This window comes from Schistocerca serialis, chromosome 4, assembly GCF_023864345.2.
Source record: "Schistocerca serialis cubense isolate TAMUIC-IGC-003099 chromosome 4, iqSchSeri2.2, whole genome shotgun sequence".
NCBI classification, from domain to species: Eukaryota; Metazoa; Arthropoda; class Insecta; order Orthoptera; family Acrididae; genus Schistocerca; species Schistocerca serialis.
In genome coordinates, this window is record NC_064641.1 from 347,341,848 (window position 1) to 347,360,641 (window position 18,794).

Here is an 18,794-nt window from a genome sequence, read left to right on the forward strand (position 1 = left end):
ATTCAGCGGCAAATGTGGGCAGTGTCTGTAACAAGTGTTGTGAATAGAGGTAGTGGCAACGAAGTAATGAATGTGAACGTCTTGCATGATGCTATAGTTTTTCACGCATTTAGTTTCTAACGTCGTATCTCGTACTCGTGAACTAAGCGCCCTACAATGATGTAATTTTTCTGATACATTCAATGGTATATGTGAATACTGCCCGCAAAAAGTGTCAAGAATACGGTTAATATTAAAGAAGTAATGTAGTAAGACTCCATGCTTGATGTGGCATATTTACTGTATGAACAGCGACGATGTTGTAAGAGGCAAACTTTTTTCTTTCATCATTATGTGGGGGTCATCAGCGAGAAGAACTTTCTTAATGGTTTGATACTGTGTGTAAAGTTTGCTGCAAGTCTCTAAGTGCTCTCGAATAATGGGTGACTGAAGGATGGGTGTTCTCGCGTCCTGGGCTACAATCCCTTTTCACCCGCACCCCTTTGATTGGTGTGTGGTTCTTACCCCACAGTGATTCTTCCTGACGGTAGGTGATACAAATACTAAGTTCGGTGGAAAGCAGTCCAGTGACTTAGGAGGTGATATGCTGTACACACACACACACACACACACACACACACACATATACAGTGGTGAGCCAAAACATTATGACCACTGCCCAACGCAATGTTGGATGCCGCCAGGTAGTGCAGTGGGCACATGACGCTGCAACGAAAGTATATAAACTGAGCAGACACGGACGGGGGATCACCCTGGCGAAGATATGGACTGCAAGTGGAGAAATTCATTGAGATAAGCGACTTAGACAAAGGGCAGTTTTTCATTACGCAGAACCTGTGAACGAGTATCTCGAAAACGGCGAAGCTGGTCGAATGTTCACGCCCTACTGTCGTGAGCATCTACAGAAAGAGGCAGGACAATGAAACTACCACTAGGCGCTAAATGGGTGGACGCCCATTCAGAGAACGTGGGGTTCGGAGGCTTCTCTGCTCTGTAAGGTAGGATAGAAGGTGATCTGTGGCATCTCTGACGAAAGAGCACAATGCTGGTGCACACGCAAGTGTTTCGGAGCACAGCTTTCATCGTACATTATTGAACATAGAGCTCCGCAGCAGACCACCCTGATGTGTTCACACGTTGACCCAATGACATCGTCAATTATGACTGCAGTGTGAATGGGAGTAGAGGGATTCGACCGTGAACCAATGGAAACGTGCCGGCTCTTCGGGTGAATCACATTTTTGCTGCATTAGGTCGCTGGTCGTCTCCATAAACGCCGTCATGGGGGTGAACGGCGGCTCGAAACTTGCAGCGCATCACGGACGCAAGCTTGTGGGAACAGTCTTATTCTATAGGAGACATTATTCTGCGCTTGCATGGGACCTGAGGTAGTAGTCGAAGACACACTGACAGCTGCGAGCCATCTGCATCCCTTCATGCATGATGTCTTACCCGACACAGACGTCCTCTTTCAGCACTATAATTGTCCGTGCCTTGTGCCAGAACCGTGCTACAGTGGTTTGACTACCTTTATAGTGATGGCGACCAAATTCGCCTGATGTGAATCCTGTGGAATCCATCTCGGTCATTATCGGGCGCCGTCACAGCGTATGCAAATGAGCACACGTGACCGAACCTTGGTTCTCAGAACCAGTGATGTATTTCATTCCAAAGAGGGACAAGAGAGCTATTAAGGAAGTGGTCATAATGTTTTGGCAGATCTGAATACATCCGTTTTTATAATTTATATCTATTCTAAGGAAGATAGGAGCCTTTGCATGTACTGTCACTGTTGTGAGAAGTTGGTCCAACACATTGACATATTCGGTTTCTATTCTCAAACACTGAAGCAATCGAATCACGGCTGTATCAACGTTTACAGAGGAGATGCAATGGTCTTTTACCTCCTGTAAATACGGCTCCTTCTTCTGAATTAACTCCTACAAGCCATGGAACAGCAGAGTGAGGCTTTAAGTTCAACGGGTTGTCGGACAGGAAAGAATCTTCACTTTTTTTCTCAACTACTGGGCGTAATTGCGCCATAGGGCAGAAGAACCATTCCTGAAACAGACGAAACAATACAATAAAGTACCATGTATAGAGCATCGTAGTCATAATCGTCATCCAGACCTTTGCGTTCTTAACAAAAAGTGTCAGTCCGCTGAAAAAATCATATTGATATTTTTGCTGCTGACTGAGTCTTCCAAGCTGCAGTTTTCACGTTTCATTTCAGACTGAATAGCATGTCAGGGAAAATTTTTTGCTGACAAGAAACAAAATAACTAATTGCCATTAGCTGTCATTCAAATATTAAATATGTATCAGCGAGCTGTATCAGAAAAAAACGGAAGATAGTAACGGAATCCAAACAGTTGAAATGCAAGACTTGATAGACTGTAGTTAGGCGTCTTTAACACATGGGCTTCTTAATTTTTAACAGTGTAACAGAGATGTCTCGATATAATTTGATGAGTTTTCTTGCAGGAGAAAGATGGCGGATAGAAAATCTACTGAAGAGGCTGGATTCCTACTTACATGGATCAAGAATGTAGTGATTACGAAATATATTCATAGGTTGTAAAACTAAGTTATATCTCGTAGTAGAGAAAGTTCTCTAGTATAGTCCCAGCCTTTCATTAAAAAATGCAAACGTTTTCAATCTGTACAGGCGTTCAGGACAGCACTGTTTACTTATAAATCAATCAAATTAACTATATTAACTTCCAGAATACTGCGTTTACCCAGAAATTTTAAGAAAGTTTCGACGTCTCAATAAATATATAATAATATATCTCAAAACTGGGACGAAATCAAGACTTTCTTTATTACAAACATGTAGAACAAGAGGGAAAAATTAGATGTAGATTTTAATGTTACCAATATCGAAGGAATATGACAGAATAACAAGATTTGTTTTTAAAATAAGCAAAATATATTACATAGAAATCATTTTAGTGTATGCAACAACGCGTTTACATTCTGACCATGAAGTGGAAGATCTCAAAGAAGAGCTACAGAAGCTGATAAAGTCAATCCCAGTAGAAGGTAATAATGGAAGATTTTCACGTGACAGTAATATAAAAACTGAAGAACGATTGTTCAGTGGAATGCTTCGGATACGACACCACAAATGACAGGTCACGCATCAGAACAACTGTCAAAGCAGAACTACATGTTCACCTCCAAAGCCATTCACAGAAATAAAACAGATAATTAACGTAGCAAGAACGAAACAGACCTAAAAATGAAATTGACAACATTTCATCAAACAATTAAGAAATTGTGGAGGATGTGACGGACCTAAACCAACTTTATATTATCAGGTGATCATAGACTCCTGTGAGTAAGCATAGAGCGGACGAATACTAAAGAGATCATGAACACCAAGGTCAGGAGGAACACAAGAATCGAATCCGATCACTATCTTACAGAAGTCCAGTGTTAGTGGATTCCAAACAGGGGTAGACAACTCCAACTGAAAAGAGCAGCCGGAAACATGTGGATAAACAGAAAAAGAATGCAAACGATGCAAATACAAGAAAGGAACTGAAATATATAATGAATGGGATGCTGTGCACCAGAACATGCGGAAACAGGCTGACATATTAGTAAAGAAAAATCAGAATAAAGAACCTGTGGTTGAATAAGTACTGCGAGGAAGCGGTAGAGAACAGCAGAGAAAACTAGGGAGACCGGAGCTGGACTCGGAAAAAAGGGTTTCAAGGAAAAAGGAAGGAAGCGGTCAGAACTATAAGATGGATCAGAAGACAAAGGATGAAGTAGGAAGTGGACGAGGTTGAGAAGAACTACAGAAAAACAAACTGTTGAGTCTTCTTCGGGAAATTCATAGAGAGTTTGACTGGATAGAAGGTCAGAGAACAGTTTATAAGTGATCAGAAAGACGAAATAGCCTTTAGTGCGAAGGAGAAGATACTTGCAGAGTACTTGCGCTACCTTCTGAAGTACGAGCTGTAATTGGGGTAGACAAAGAAGAGTGTCACACCTTCCCACTAGAGATGAGGTCGAACAGGCCATAATTGATCTAAAGAATAATAAGGCAGCTGTAGAAGATTGGGTAGCAGCCGAGATGATAAGTGGAGAGGCGACAAGGCGATGGGCAACATGACCAACGATAACTGTCAGATTTGGAGAATAAAGACGTTACCAGAAGAATGGAAGAACGGAGTCATAGTACCAAAACATAAGAAGGAGGACAACAGGGATGAAAACAATTACAGCGGAATATCGCTACTGGGGATCGGCTAAAAGCTGCTGTCAAAACTCCTCTTCAACAGACTAGAAAAATAGATAGGAATGCAGTTAGAGACTATCAAGCGTGATTAAAGAAGGGAAGGCGATGCGTAGAACGTAATGTATTAAAGAACGAAAAGACAGTAATAACTTTCGTGGACTTCATGAGAGCATATGACTCCATTGAGAGACAAACTCTTAGAAGGTTCCTGAAGAACATGGACTAGACGGCACTACTTAATAACTAATGTTGGAAATTTTGACAGACATAAAGGCAAGGGTGACATTCAGAGGAGCACTAGGAGAAAAGTTTGAGATTAAGGCACGTGTCAAACTGCGAGATCGACTGTCACCGGTTGTGTTCACCAAAGCACTGGGCGAAGTGAACAGGCAGTGGAGAGCAATAAACAAGAAATGGCACTACCAAAGACACATCCTGGGAATAAAAGGACACAGGCCCAACTGGATTGTCTATCCTTTGCGGACAACATAGGGATAGTAAGTGTAGGAGAAAACGCAAAGACGCAACTTGACAACCTAAGCGAGATAGCCAGAAGTATGGGACTGAGGATCGCCTACGACAAAGACTTTGATTACCTTTGTAAAACACCGGAAGGTACCATGCAGAAGGTGGGTAAGTTTTAATACACCGGAGGAACAAGGCGGGAACAAATAGGAGCGTGGAGGCAATAACACAGAGGATAAGGAAGACGAGGTCGGCCTTCTGTATGACCAGAATATATACAATAAAAAATACATCCACAGACGGAAAGATCGGAAACTACAAGACAACGGTGAGGAATGTAGTATTATATGCCGCTGAGAAGATAATAGGAAGAAATTGAGCAGAACAATTAGAGAAAGAAGAGAGAAAAATACTGAACAAAATACTAAGCTCTATAAGAGGTGATGAGAGATAGTTGCGAAACCTAGGGATGACAGTACCTGGACATGGAGATAACATCAGGAGAAACCAGATTATAAAGGGTAAGGTTTGCCGGACATGAATATGGATAGAATGACAGAGTGTGGGAAACAACAGGGAGGACAAGTGGAAGGACAGGACCCAAGTTGGTTGTTGAACTCTGGAAGACTTGGTGGAGATTGTAGATCAAGGTGGAAGAAAACGAAAAGCCGAGAAGCAAAGACACATCACCGACCAGTATGCCATGGATCGACGATGAGAAAGGATACAGGAAAGAATAGTCACCAGTGGAGCAGACAAGAGAAGAGGATACTGAAGATCTCCGAAGAAAAGCGGAAAAGAAGAAGAGAAAGGTTGAATATTTCCTGGGAAGAGAAGAGTAAACTGCAACCCATGAAGGGGCTACCCATAGTCCTACAGAAGCCATAAAGCAAGAAGAAGAAGAAGAGTCACAAAGGCACAAAGAAACTGAGTCATCAGCTAGGAAGTCACAAGCGCAGGTTCCAATATTTAAAAATAGCGAGGTTTATAGACTAAATTAACCAACAATTTAAGGACACGCAAACATAGACGTAAAAAAGTCCTTCTAATAATGGGGGGGGGGGGGGAGGAACGTGATGGAATATATTTTCGTAGACACTGGCAGCTATAGTAAAATTCTTCTGGGCTGTAGGCAACATAACCTTGTAAAACACTGAATCAAACAACTTTTCGTGCAGTGTGCAATAAAATTACATAAAATCGAATATGCATTACAACTGATAGTGTTTAAGTTGTCAGCAATTTTAGGATGTTAGCTATAAGCGATAGCTTGATGGAAATAATGTTTTCCACAAAATCTTGGGCATCTCAAACTTATCCAGGCTCTTTGGGAAGACATACGTTTGTAATATCTTTGTAACATATTTTGTTTTCACATAAACACTGTGAGTCATGTGTGAGGATTTTTGTACACTAAAGGAGGCATAGTACCAGTAAGTAAACAGACGAATAATACTATTTACTAACATTAGCAATAAAGCATCGCAAGACATATGTAAGAACTGCAGCAGTACAAGAGAGGCAGAACAACACACCCACACAAACATCACACAAACGCGTCGTATTACACACGAAAACATGTAACTGGTGCAGTGTTTTATTATTTAAATCATAAATTAGTGAACCTTAAAACTATCGCAATATACCGTTGAATCACGAGTAATGTATTGTTGACCTAATCGGTACTTCAAAGGAACTTAGAAATTGTGTCTTAGATGTTTCACAGAGCAACTGACAGAAAGTGAGAAGCTCTATGTTCTGCATCTGCATCAAAACAGGTAATCGATTTGCAATATATTAACGAAGATTAGGCATTCTGATATTGCGCCGAGATCATCTCACATGCTTTGAAGCTGTTGAACACACAGGGCGATTCAGTAGCTCCTACCGCTGTCGTTTTATGCAGCCCTAAATGATATGGTATTCACAAACTAAGTGCGAGATATTCATATCTCTCACTCGCTACATGCAGGCTATTAGCTTTACAGAAGAAATGAACAGCGCCTTTTGTTATACGGAATTTAATGTAGTTAAAATTTATACCGGGGCACGTCTGCCCTAAATACCATAATTTTCGAGTTATTCGAGAAAAACCTACGAAAGTAACATAAAAACGCACTCCACCCCTCATATCCAGCCTTCACTGTTAAGATTTGTAATATGTTGTTCGTAGCACTCCCTCCTATCATTGTACAAATATTTGCGACTGCACTAATTATTCCCGATATTCGACTTTTTTGTCTTCATTAACTGGCCTTATTAGGCCATCGGATTAGTCGAGCACTTACAGATAGTAGACGTGACGTTAGCGTAAATTACACCTAACAGTTTAGTGAGTTTTAAACAGCATTAAATAAACAATTATGTTTTGCGGTCGAAAGGCCTTCTGACTAGGAAACTACAGTGATTGTAAGGGATGAGTCTGGATTGAATCGCCGGTGTAATTAGTTTTAGCGTAACGTTTACAAAAGTCGGCTTTCTTTCATTTCCTTCAAGAGCACATTTAAAATAATAATGTTAACGAAACAGTCGACTATGCTGGTGGCGTAATGACACGACAAAGGGACACCAAAAAATGTCGTTTATAGGGAACAGTTCGTGAAGCCGGAAATTTTTGTACAATGGTAGGAGGGAGTGCCACGAAAAACAGACTACAAATCCTGAGTGATGAGGGATGAATGTGGGTGTGGAGGTGCGTTTTAAGATCTCTTTGTAAATTTTTCTTGAATAACCCGAAAACCGGAGGCCTCTATGGAAAACGTGTCCCAGTATAAAATTTAACTACATTAAATTTTCTACAAAAATTGTCCCATTCATTTCTTCTGTAGGAGTAAATATTTGCTCTTAGCGAGCCAGAGAATATGAAAATATCGCATGTGGTTTTTGAAGGATAGATATAGCACTGCGGATTGCATAAAACAGCGGTAAGAAGAAAAAAAAGATCGTATGGTGCCAGTGGCTGGGAGTTCCCAGGCGGGAAGTTCGGCTGCCAAGTGCAAATCTTATTGAGTGCGACGCCACAGTGGGCGACGTACGAGTCGACAATGAGGATGAAATGATGATGAGGACAGCACAACACCCAGTCCCTGAGGGGAGAAAATATCTCACCCCAGCCGGGAATCGAACCCGGGCCCCCGTGCGTGGCATTCCAACGCGTAAAACAGCGGTAAGGACAGCAGTTCAAGAATCACAAGAGCAGGAGGTATACTGCGAAAAGGCCGGATGATAGGGAAAGATTTCAGTTAGATCACATCATGGTCAGACAGAGATTCCGAAATCAGATACTGGATTGTAAGGCCTACCTACCCAAGAGCAGATGTAGACTCAGATCATATAGTGGTAATGATGAAGAGCAGGCTGAAGTTTAAGAATCACGAAGACTCAATACGCAAAGAAATGGGATACTAAGGAATGACGAGGTACTCTACAAGTTCTCAAAGGCTAAAGATTGAGCAATAAGGAATAGCTCAGTAGGCAGTGCAGTTGAAAAGGGATAGACGTCTCTAAAAAGGGCAGTCACGGAAGTTGCAAAGAAAAACATAGGTACAAAGAAGGTAACTTCGAAGAAACCATGGGTAACAGAAGATGAAAGAGGAAACTAAAACAATTTTAAACTAAAACAATTTTCAGGGAAATTAAGGAATAAACAAATAAACCTCGCTGAGGAATGAAATAAACAGGAAGCTAAAACGAAATGGCTGCATGAAAAATGTGAGGAAATTGAAAAAGAAATGATTGTCGGAAGGAGTGACTCAGCACATTGGAAAGATAAATCAACCTTCGGTGAAACAAAATGTAAGGATAATAACATTAACGTTGCAATAGGAATTCCACTGTTAAATGCAAAGGGAGAGCGAATAGGTGTAAAGAGTATACTGAAGCTCTGTATGAGAGGCAAGATTTGTCTGATGTGATAGAAAAAGAATCAGGAGTCGATTTAGAAGAGATAGGGAATTCAGTATTATAATCAGAATTTTAAGAGAGCTTGCGATGACTTAATATCAAATAAGGCAGAATGGATAGATAACATTCCATTAGAATTTCTAAAATAATTGGTTGAAGTGGTAACAAAACGACTATTCATGTCGGTATGTAGAATGTACATACCATCGGACTTTCGGAAAAATATCATCCATACAATTCCCAAGACTGCTAGAGCTGACAAAGGAGAGAATTATAGCACAACTAACTTGACAGCCCATGCATCAAAGTTACTTACAAGAATAATATACAGAAGAACGGAAAAAAAATTGGGGATGGATTAGATAATGATCAGTTTGGCTTTAGGAGAGGTAAGACACCAGAGAGGAGGCACCAGAGAGGCAATTCTGACGTTTTGGTTAATGGCTCGGAGCAGTATGGGACTTAACATATTTGGTCATCAGTCCCCTAGAACTTAGAACTACTTAAACCTAACTAACCTAAGGACATCACCGCATCCATGCTCGAGGCAGGAATCGAATCTGCGACCGTAGCAGTCGCGCGGTTCCGGACTGAGCACCTAGAACTGCTCGGCCACCGCGGCCGGCTGAGGTTTAGGTTAATAATGGTGGCAAGACTAGAGAAAAATCAAGACACGGTCACAGGATTTGTTGACTTGGAAAAAACGTTCGACAACGTAAAATGGTGCAATATGTTCGAAATCTGAGAGAAATAGGGGTAAGTTGTAGGGAGAGACAGGTAATATACAATACCTACAAGAGGGAATAATGCGCGCCGATTGCCAAGAACGAGCTCTTCGGATTAAAAAGGGTGTAAGACAGGGATGTAGTCTTTCGCCCCACTGTGCAATCTGTACATAGGAGAAGCAGTTGTAGAAGTAAAAGAAAGGTTCAGGATTGGAATTAATATTCACGGTAAGAGGATACCAATGATGCGATTCGCTGATGACATCGGTATTCTGAGTGAAAGTGTAGAAGAATTACATGATCTGCCGAATGGAATGAACAGTCTAATGAGTACAGAATAATTATTGAGAGTAAATCGAAGAAAGATGAAAGAAATGACGAGTAGGAGAAATGAGAAGAGCGTGAAACTGAACATCAGGTTTGATGGTCACGAAATAGATGAAGGAATTCTGCTACCTGGGCACCAAAGTAACCAATGATGTAAGGAGCAATGCGGACATCGAAACGAGACTGGCACTGGCATAAAGGGCATTCCTGGCCAGGAGAAGTCTAATAGTATCAAACATTAGCATTAATTTGAGAAAGAAATTTCTGAGAATGTACGTTTGGAGCACAGTATTGTGTAGTAGTGAAACATGGACTGGAAAACTGGAACAGAAGAGAATCGAAGCATTTGAGATGTGGTGCTACAGATGAATGTTGAAAATGAGTTGGACTGATAAGGAATGAGGTGGTTCCGCGCAAAATGGAAGAGGAAAGGAATATGTGGAAAACACCGACAAGAAGAAGGATAGGACATCTATTAAGACGTCAGGGAATGACCTCCATGGTACTAGAGGGAACTGTAGAGGGCAAAAACTGCGGAGGAAGACTGAGATTGGAATACATCCAGGAAATATTTGAGGACATAGGTTGCAAGTGCTGTTCTGAGATGAAGAGGTTAGCACAGGAGAGGAATTCGTGGCGTGAATTCGTGGCGGGAATTCGTGGCGGGCCACATCAAGCCAGTCAGAAGAATGAAGACTAAAAAAAGAACAAAAAAGAAAGAGAGTGGCTCCTGAATCACCCTCTGTATTACTACGAGGGTTATTCAATAAGTAATGGAACACATTTTTAATCTCGGACATCTTCGGGTGAAAAAATGTGGATTTGGTTGTGAGGCAACTTGGAATTTTCCCTCTTCAGCCCCTATAGTTTCCAAGAAGTTCCAACTCTTGGCGGCGCTATACGTAAACTCAAAATGGCGTCTGTAACCGCAAGCATAGAGCTGGCCTTGAGTTTATTCTGGCGGAAAATCAGAGCGTGGCGTAACTTCATTGGAGCTTTGAAAACGTCTACGTAGACATGGCAGCCCGCATCTCGTGGTCGTGCGGTAGCGTTCTCGCTTCCCACGCCCGGGTTCCCGGGTTCGATTCCCGGCGGGGTCAGGGATTTTCTCTGCCTCGTGATGGCTGGGTGTTGTGTGCTGTCCTTAGGTTAGTTAGGTTTAAGTAGTTCTAAGTTCTAGGGGACTTATGACCACAGCAGTTGAGTCCCATAGTGCTCAGAGCCATTTGAACCATTTTTTTTAGACATGGCAGCGAACAAAATCACGGTGAGTCGTTGGGCGAGGCGTCTATCGCCACAAGTTCGCGCTGTCCTGTCCGATCTCTCCTACAGCCTACAGCCCGGATCTCGCAACTTCCGACTTACATCGGTTTGACCCAATAAAGGACGCACTCCACGGGAAGCAATACTAGGATAGTGGGGAGGTCACTGATGAAGCAAGACGTTGGTACAACATCGACCATTAGAGACGTAACATGCGGGCATACCGGCCTCTCAGTAAGGTGACGTAAGGCCATCGCATTGAACGGAAATTATGTTGAAACATATGGTTTGGGAGCCAAGAGGTTATAGAATAATATGGTGTACTGAAATCCTGAATAAAATAAATCTGTTTCAGATAAAACAATGCGTTGCATTACTTATTGAAGGCGCCCGTACTTCAAGGAAACATATCTTCACTCCGTATCTTGCACTAATGAACGTAGACTCTTTGACCTAACCATTTGTAGATAGTAAGTCGTCAATTATGTTTTACGCAATGTGAACATTCACCGGTAATTGACGCCTCTGAATTTCAATCAAATGGTTGAAATATACTTGTTCTTAGCAGTTCTAAGTTTACACTGTGTAAGTAGTCATTGTGTTTTTTGTTAAATAAATATTATTACAGTGAACAGCGCTCCGGATTCATAAAACGAATCTTACGTAAGTTTTAGTGTCAGCCGCACAAACATTGCAATTCAACTGCGGTTACCTGGATCAAAATATCTGAGTCGTTGATATCAAGATATATCAGACGTTTTTAGATATAGTTTATTAGAAATTATGTATAACCTTAATAATATTTCAGTACAAAAGAAAAAAACTTTGAAGTTGATGAGTTTGGACTTCAAGTTACATCCGATATTTCTTAATATTGGTAGGGCCTCTGCATATCTGTAGAGATTAGCATCTTTGCAACAACTACTAAATATGTATTCAAAAGATATAATAATCTCTTGAACTGTTGTTACTATTCGTGTCATTGTAATGGGGGTCGTCATCAGCATTTGAGGCCGCTACTAGTATCCTACTGAATGCTGTTCCTCGTATTATGCTAGTTAATGTATTGTATACGGCGAAGTCTTTCAACAGGAAAATGATCCTACTTACAGGTGTAAACGGAATGCATGCTACAGAACTTGCGAGGACAGCATGGGCACCCATGTGTGTCGCCAACGGAACATAGTAAAACTGCTGAATATTGATAGTTGCAACGTCTGAGAATGTTCTGGCTTCAGGTGAAAATGGCTCCGCAGTTGGATCTAGTGACGCGGTACCAGTTTTGAGGCTGTTCTGCGCCAGTAAGTATCCATTAGATGTGAATTTTGAATTGCAGTCAGATTATAGATACATTTTCATTAGTACTGATTTGTATGTGTACTACCACTTCATTTCTTACTAAAAACACGAAAAAAATTAAACGTCAGGTTCACTTACAGTTAAATTTAATGCGGCTGCAGTGAGTATGGGTTCGTCGACGTCCCTGAGGCATTCGACGAGCGCGGCACTGGGTTCTGATGGGCATCCCACCAGGACAGCAATCTTGCGGGCGTTATCTAGACCGGGCTCTGGACGCGCCCAAGTCGCCAGTGCAACGCCGCTCTCTGAGATAGCCTTGTTGAAGAGACCTGGAGTATAAATAGGAGACTGACTGCATTTTTAATTGTGAAGACATTTTTTGGGCAAGTGCATGAAAAACGGTGGTAAGAAAGGTGGAGGGCGGGAACGGGAGGGGAACGAACAGTGGAAGAAAAAGTTACTCAACATAGCTTAGTAGGCCCTCTAAATAAAATTAGGTGGTTTGCTATACATTCACATGTTAAGTGTTTATAAATAGTGACGGACCGCTAAAGAAATGATTTCTACAAACTGCAAATATTAAAAACTGTTATGTGGTACACTTCTGCCAAAGATACGGCCGCTGTGTTAAATATTCACGCAAAATGATTCTTTTCAGAAGAGTGCAAAGGTTTTTGTTTTTCACATAAATGAAACTACTTGCCCCTGTTATTGTCACAGTTGATTAAAAAATTTATCTTGAACTAGGATTGTTAAAATTTAATTACTTCATCGCAACAGCTGTTCTCTACCCATTCACGAAATGAATTATGACCTCAGCACCAGCACGGTGATGGACCTTAGGTACAGAAGAGACTGGAACAGCACATTACGTCCACACGCTAACACCTTTTTATTGGTCTTTTTCACTGACGCACATGTACATTACCATGAGGGGTGAGGTACACGTTCGACGGGCGTTTCATAGGACGTGGAGGACGCATAAATTGGCCAGCCCGTTCTCCTGATCTTACACCTCTGGACTTCTTTCTGTGGGGTACGTTAAAGGAGAATGTGTACCGTGATGTGCCTACAACCCCAGAGGATATGAAACAACGTATTGTGGCAGCCTGCGGCGACATCACACCAGATGGACTGCGGCGTGTACGACATTCATTACGCCAGAGATTGCAATTGTGTGCAGCAAATGATGGCCACCACATTGAACATCTATTGGCCTGACATGTCGGGACACACTCTATTCCACTCCGTAATTGAAAACGGAAACCACGTTTGTACGTGTACCTCACCCCTCATGGTAATGTACATGTGCGTCAGTGAAAAAGACCAATAAAAATGTGTTAGCATGTGCTGTTCCAGTCTCTTTTGTACCTAAGGTCCATCACCGTTCCCTATGGATCCCTACGTAATTCAGTGCTCTCCGATACACACGATCGAACAGCGGAGGAGTGGTACTCAAGCGTCAACTTTAGGTTACAATATCTCCGAATGTAATTAACATTTTACAATGCAACAAACGGCACTGATTACGTATTTGTTTATATGTTCAGATCTGCTAACAAAACTAACGGGGTTCCATTTAAAAAAAACGTAGGTTTGTGTTAAAAACATACTTCCGTGCATTTTTTTATGGTTTGTATTAACCAATTACACTAACCCCTCTCCTCACGTTCGGTCTGTGGAATCGATTCGTCAGTATTTGATGTGGTTTACGAAATATATCCAGCGGTAATGTTAGGTGACTCACCCTGCATAACCAGTTTTAAATCCTAATTCAGCGCTGTCTAATATTACGTTCCCACTTTCTCACAAGTTAAAAAATAGATCATCGTTTGCTTCATTGCGTTTGGCTCTGTTGGTGAACAGTTTCATTTGGACTTCTGTGAGCAGCAAAGATAATTAAAACTTACGAATTCGCAGAAGCTCTTGAGGCGCAATAATTTCCGGTTTAACTGTATTGAAATGAGATTGTTGAATGGAGACATATATTCCTTATTGCCAGAATGTAGCACAAACGTTAATTACTACCCAATCCCTTTGTTGTTATTACTGTTACTATCCACGAGGATGTACACATGGAAGAAGCCTGGAGATACTGACAGGTTTCGGATAGATTATATAATGGTAAGACAGAGATTTGGGAACCAGTTTTAAATTGTATGACATTTCCAGGGGCAGATGTGGACTCTGACCACAATCTATTGTTTATGAACTGTAGATTGAAACTAAAGAAACTGCAAAAAGGTGGGAATTTAAGGAGATGGGAGCTGAATAAACTGACTAAACCAGAGGTTGTACAGAGTTTCAGGGAAAGCATAAGGGAACAATTGACAGTAATGGGGGAAAGAAATACAGTAGAAGATGAATGGGTAGCTTTGAGAGATGAAAGAGTGAAGGCAGTAGAGGATCAAGTAGGTAAGAAGACGAGGGCCAGTAGGAATCCTTGGGTAACAGAAGAAATATTGAATTTAATTGATGAAAGGAGAAAATATAAAAATGCAGTAAATGAAGCAGGTAAAAAGGAATACAAACGTCTCAAAAATGAGATCGACAGGAAGTGCAAAATGGCTAAGCAGGGATGGGTAGAGGACAAATGTAAGGATGTAGAAGCTTATCTCACTAGGGGTAAGATAGATACTGCCTACAGGAAAATTAAAGAGACCCTTAGAGAAAAGAGAACCACTTGTATGAATATGAAGAGCTCAAATGGAAACCCAGTGCTAAGCAAAGAAGGGTAAGCAGAAAGGTGGAAGGAGTATATAGAGGGTCTATACAAGAGCTATGTACTTGAGGACAATATTATGGAAATGGAAGAGGATGTAGATGAAGATGAAATGGGAGATATGATAGTACGTGAAGAGTTTGACGTAGCACTGAAAGACCTGAGTCGAAACAAGGCCCTGGGAGTAGACAACATTCCATTAGAACTACTGACAGCCTTGGGAGAGCCATTCCTGACGAAACTTTACCATCTGGTGAGCAAAATTTATGAGACAGGCGAAATACCCTAAGACTTCAAGAAGAATATAATAATCCCAATCTCAAAGAAAGCAGGTGTTGACAGATGTGAAAACTACCGAACTATTAGTTTAATAAGTCACCTCTGCAAAAGACTAACGCGAATTCTTTACAGACGAATGGAAAAACTAGTAGAAGCCGACCTCGGGGAAGATCAGTTTGGATTTCGTAGAAGTATTCGAACACGTGAGGCAATACTGACCCTACGACTTATTTTAGAAGCTAGATTAAGGAAAGGCAAACCTACCTTTCTAGCATTTGTAGACCTAGAGAAAGCTTTTGACAATGTTGACTGGAATTCTCTCTTTCGATTTCTGAAGGTGGCAGGGGGAAATACAGGGAGTGAAAGGCTATTTACAATTCGTACAGAAACCAGATGGCAGTTATAAGAGTCGAGGGACATGAAAGGGAAGCGGTGGTTGGGAAGGGAGTAAGACAGGGTTGTAGCCTGTCCCCGATCTTATTCAGTCTGTATACTGAGAAAACAGTGAAGGCAAAAAGAAAAATTCGGAGTAGGTATTAAAATCGATGGAAAAAAAAATAAAAACTTTGAGGTTCGCCGATGACATTGTAATTCTGTCAGAGACAGCAAAGGACTTGGAAGAGCAGTTGAACGGAATGGATAGTGTCTTGAAAGCAGGATATAAGATGAACATCAACAAAAGCAAAAGGAGTATAATAGAATGTTGTCGAATTAAATCGGGTGACGCTGAGGGAATTAGATTACGAAATGAGACGCTTAAAGTAGTATATGAGTTTTGCTATTTGGGCAGAAAAATAACTGATAATGGTCGAAGTAGAGAGGATATAAAATGTAGACGGCAATGACAAGGAAAGCGTTTCTGAAGAAGAGAAGTTTGTTAACATAGAGTATAGATTTAAGTGTCAGGAAGTCGTTTCTGAAAGGATTTGTGTGGAGTGTATCCACGTATGGAAGTGAAACATGGACGATAAATAGTTTGGACAAGAAGAGAATAGAAGGTTTCGAAATGTAGTGCTACAGAAGAATGCTGTAGATTAGATGGGTAGATCACATAACTAATGAGGAGGTATTGAATAGGACTGGGGAGAAGAGAAGTTTGTGGCACAACGTGACTAGAAGAAGGGATCGGTTGGTAGGACATGTTCTGAGGCATAAGGGATCACCAATTTTGTATTGGAGGGCAGCGTGGGGGATAAATGAATACACTAAGCAGATTAAGAAGGATGTAGGTTGCAGTAGGTACTGGGAGATGAAGAAGCTTGCACAGGATAGAGTAGCATGGAGAGCTGCACCAAACCAGTCTCAGGACTGAAGACCACAACAACAACAGCATCCACAAGGACGTGCCGAAAAGTAATGCCTCCGATTTTTAATGTGAAAATTCTAAAAGTTCTTTTAAAAAAATTAGATAAACATTATTAATATTCTGCATCCGTATTCGATATACCCACATATCTGAAGCCCTAGAGGGCTTCAAATTGTAAGGTGTACTCAGCGGTGTGTCGTAACTATGTTGGTGCGTGAGAAACAGCGTGCAACAGTCGAATTTCGAATTCCAAAGAATTCATCTACGGCGGAGCTCCCTATCCTTCTGCATGCAAAGTCAGATCACACTCTAGCTCTGCACATCTGCAACAATCTGACGCTTAAAATCCAATGTTATCTAACAGCCTCCATACAGTTCCGACTTGGCACCATCCAATTTTCATCTATTCCCGAAACTTAAAGAACACCTTCGAGGAGCTCACTATGATAGTGATGAAGCAGTGCAAGCAGAAGTGAGGTTGTGGATCCACCACTAAAGACAGACATTCTACAGTGACAGTATCAACAAACTGATCTCTCGTAGGGAGAAATGTGTTAGTGGCATGTTGACTGTTTGGAAATGAATATGTAGACATGAAGGATAAAGATGTAGCACGCTAATAACATTCGTTTATTTAAGCCACCTAAATAATAGATTCTAAAGCAAAAAAAAAAAAGAAAGAAAGAAAAAAGAACAGCCGACGATCCCGCGAAAGAATTATCCGAATGTGACGCAAATCGGTAGATGCATACACGTACACAAACAAATGGCTAGGATTTCATAAAAATTGAATGATTTATTCAAGAGAAAGAGCTTCACAAACTGAGCAAGTCAATACACGTTCGTCCACCTCTGGCCATTACGAAAACACTTATTCTGCTTGGCACTGATTCACGAAGTTCGATGGCCTCATGAGCGATATCGTGCCAAATCCTGTACAACTGGGTGTTAAATCGTTAAATTCCCGAGCTGGTTGGAGGGCTCTGTGCATAATGCTCCAATAGGGGAAAGATTCGGTGACGTTGCTGGTGAAGTTAGGCTTTGGCAAGCACGAAGATAAGCAGTAGAAACTCTTGCCGTGTGCGGGCTGTAATCGTCTTGCTGATATGTAAGCCCATGATGGCGTGTCATGACGGACAACAAAACGGCGCGTAGAATATGGTCGACATCTCGCTGTGTTGCAAGGGTGCCGCGGATGTCAACCGAAGGGGTCCTGCTATGGAAAGAAATAGCATCCCAGACCATCACTCCTGCTTGTAGGAATGTATAGTGCGGGAGAGTCAGGTTGGGATCCCACCACTGTCCAGGGCGACTCCAGACATAGCGGCTCTTTCGAAGCGTGACTCAACACTGAAGACGGTTTGAAGTGAATGAGATTCTAGTCTGGAGACGCCCTGTACAGCAGTGGGATCCCAACCAGGTGTCATTTCGTTTCATAGAAGCACCCCTTTTGTTGATACTCTCGGGTCCGTTATAGTACAGCGTTACGTTGACGATATTCTACTACCCGGTTTGTTGCCTGTCATGCAGGCAATCATGGCCTTATATTTCAGCAGGATAATCTCTACCAGCACAGCGCGAGAATTTCTACTGCTTGTCTTCGTGCTTACCAAACCATACCCTGGCCAGTAACGTCGCCTGATCCCTCCTCCAATGAGTATGTTTGGAGCATCATGGTCAGGACCTTCAAACAATCTCGGTATTTTGACGATATTACTCGCCGTTTGGACAGGATATGATTCGATATCCTTTAGAAGGACATTTAACAAGTCTATGAGTCAATGCTAAGCCGAATAACTGCTTGCATAAGGTTCAGAGAAGGGCCAGTGCGTTATTGACTTGCTCAGTATGCGTAGCTCTTTCTCTTGAACAAACCATACAAAATTTTAATGATTTGTTTGTTTGTTGATGTACTTTTTTGTCTTTGATGTATTTTATTTGGCAGACCATAGTTCGTATTTGTAATTACTTCTGTCTGTGACAGATGGGAAGGCCACCAGAGTTCCTAAGTTGTTGTGGGGTGGATGGTTAAATTCGTTGTTTGATTTCCGTATTTCGGTCAGTCTATTCGCCTGGGTCCTAATGTCTATTGTCCATCACACAACAAGGGCAAGTATACGTACTGTGGAGGTATCCTTAAAATAGTCGTAACCGAGTTACCTATAGTCTGCATTCCAATTGTGTACACCTTAGCTGAATATATACTCTACTTTGATACTGTGAGATAGCGAGAACGTAACTACTGAGGTCACG

The 18,794-nt window shown here is 41.5% G+C and overlaps 1 protein-coding gene across 1 annotated transcript in view; it reads right to left on the reverse strand.

Moving 5' to 3' along the window:
- The window catches only part of LOC126474450 (juvenile hormone esterase-like), a 128,667-nt gene that overhangs the window by 48,744 nt on the left and 61,129 nt on the right, over positions 1 to 18,794 (reverse strand). The window contains exons 5-6 of the mRNA XM_050101922.1: positions 12,373 to 12,563; positions 1,905 to 2,061 (exon numbers count right to left, since the gene is read on the reverse strand). Coding sequence (XP_049957879.1) covers positions 1,905 to 2,061; positions 12,373 to 12,563 — 348 coding nt within the window. The remainder of the gene's footprint in view (positions 1 to 1,904; positions 2,062 to 12,372; positions 12,564 to 18,794) is intronic.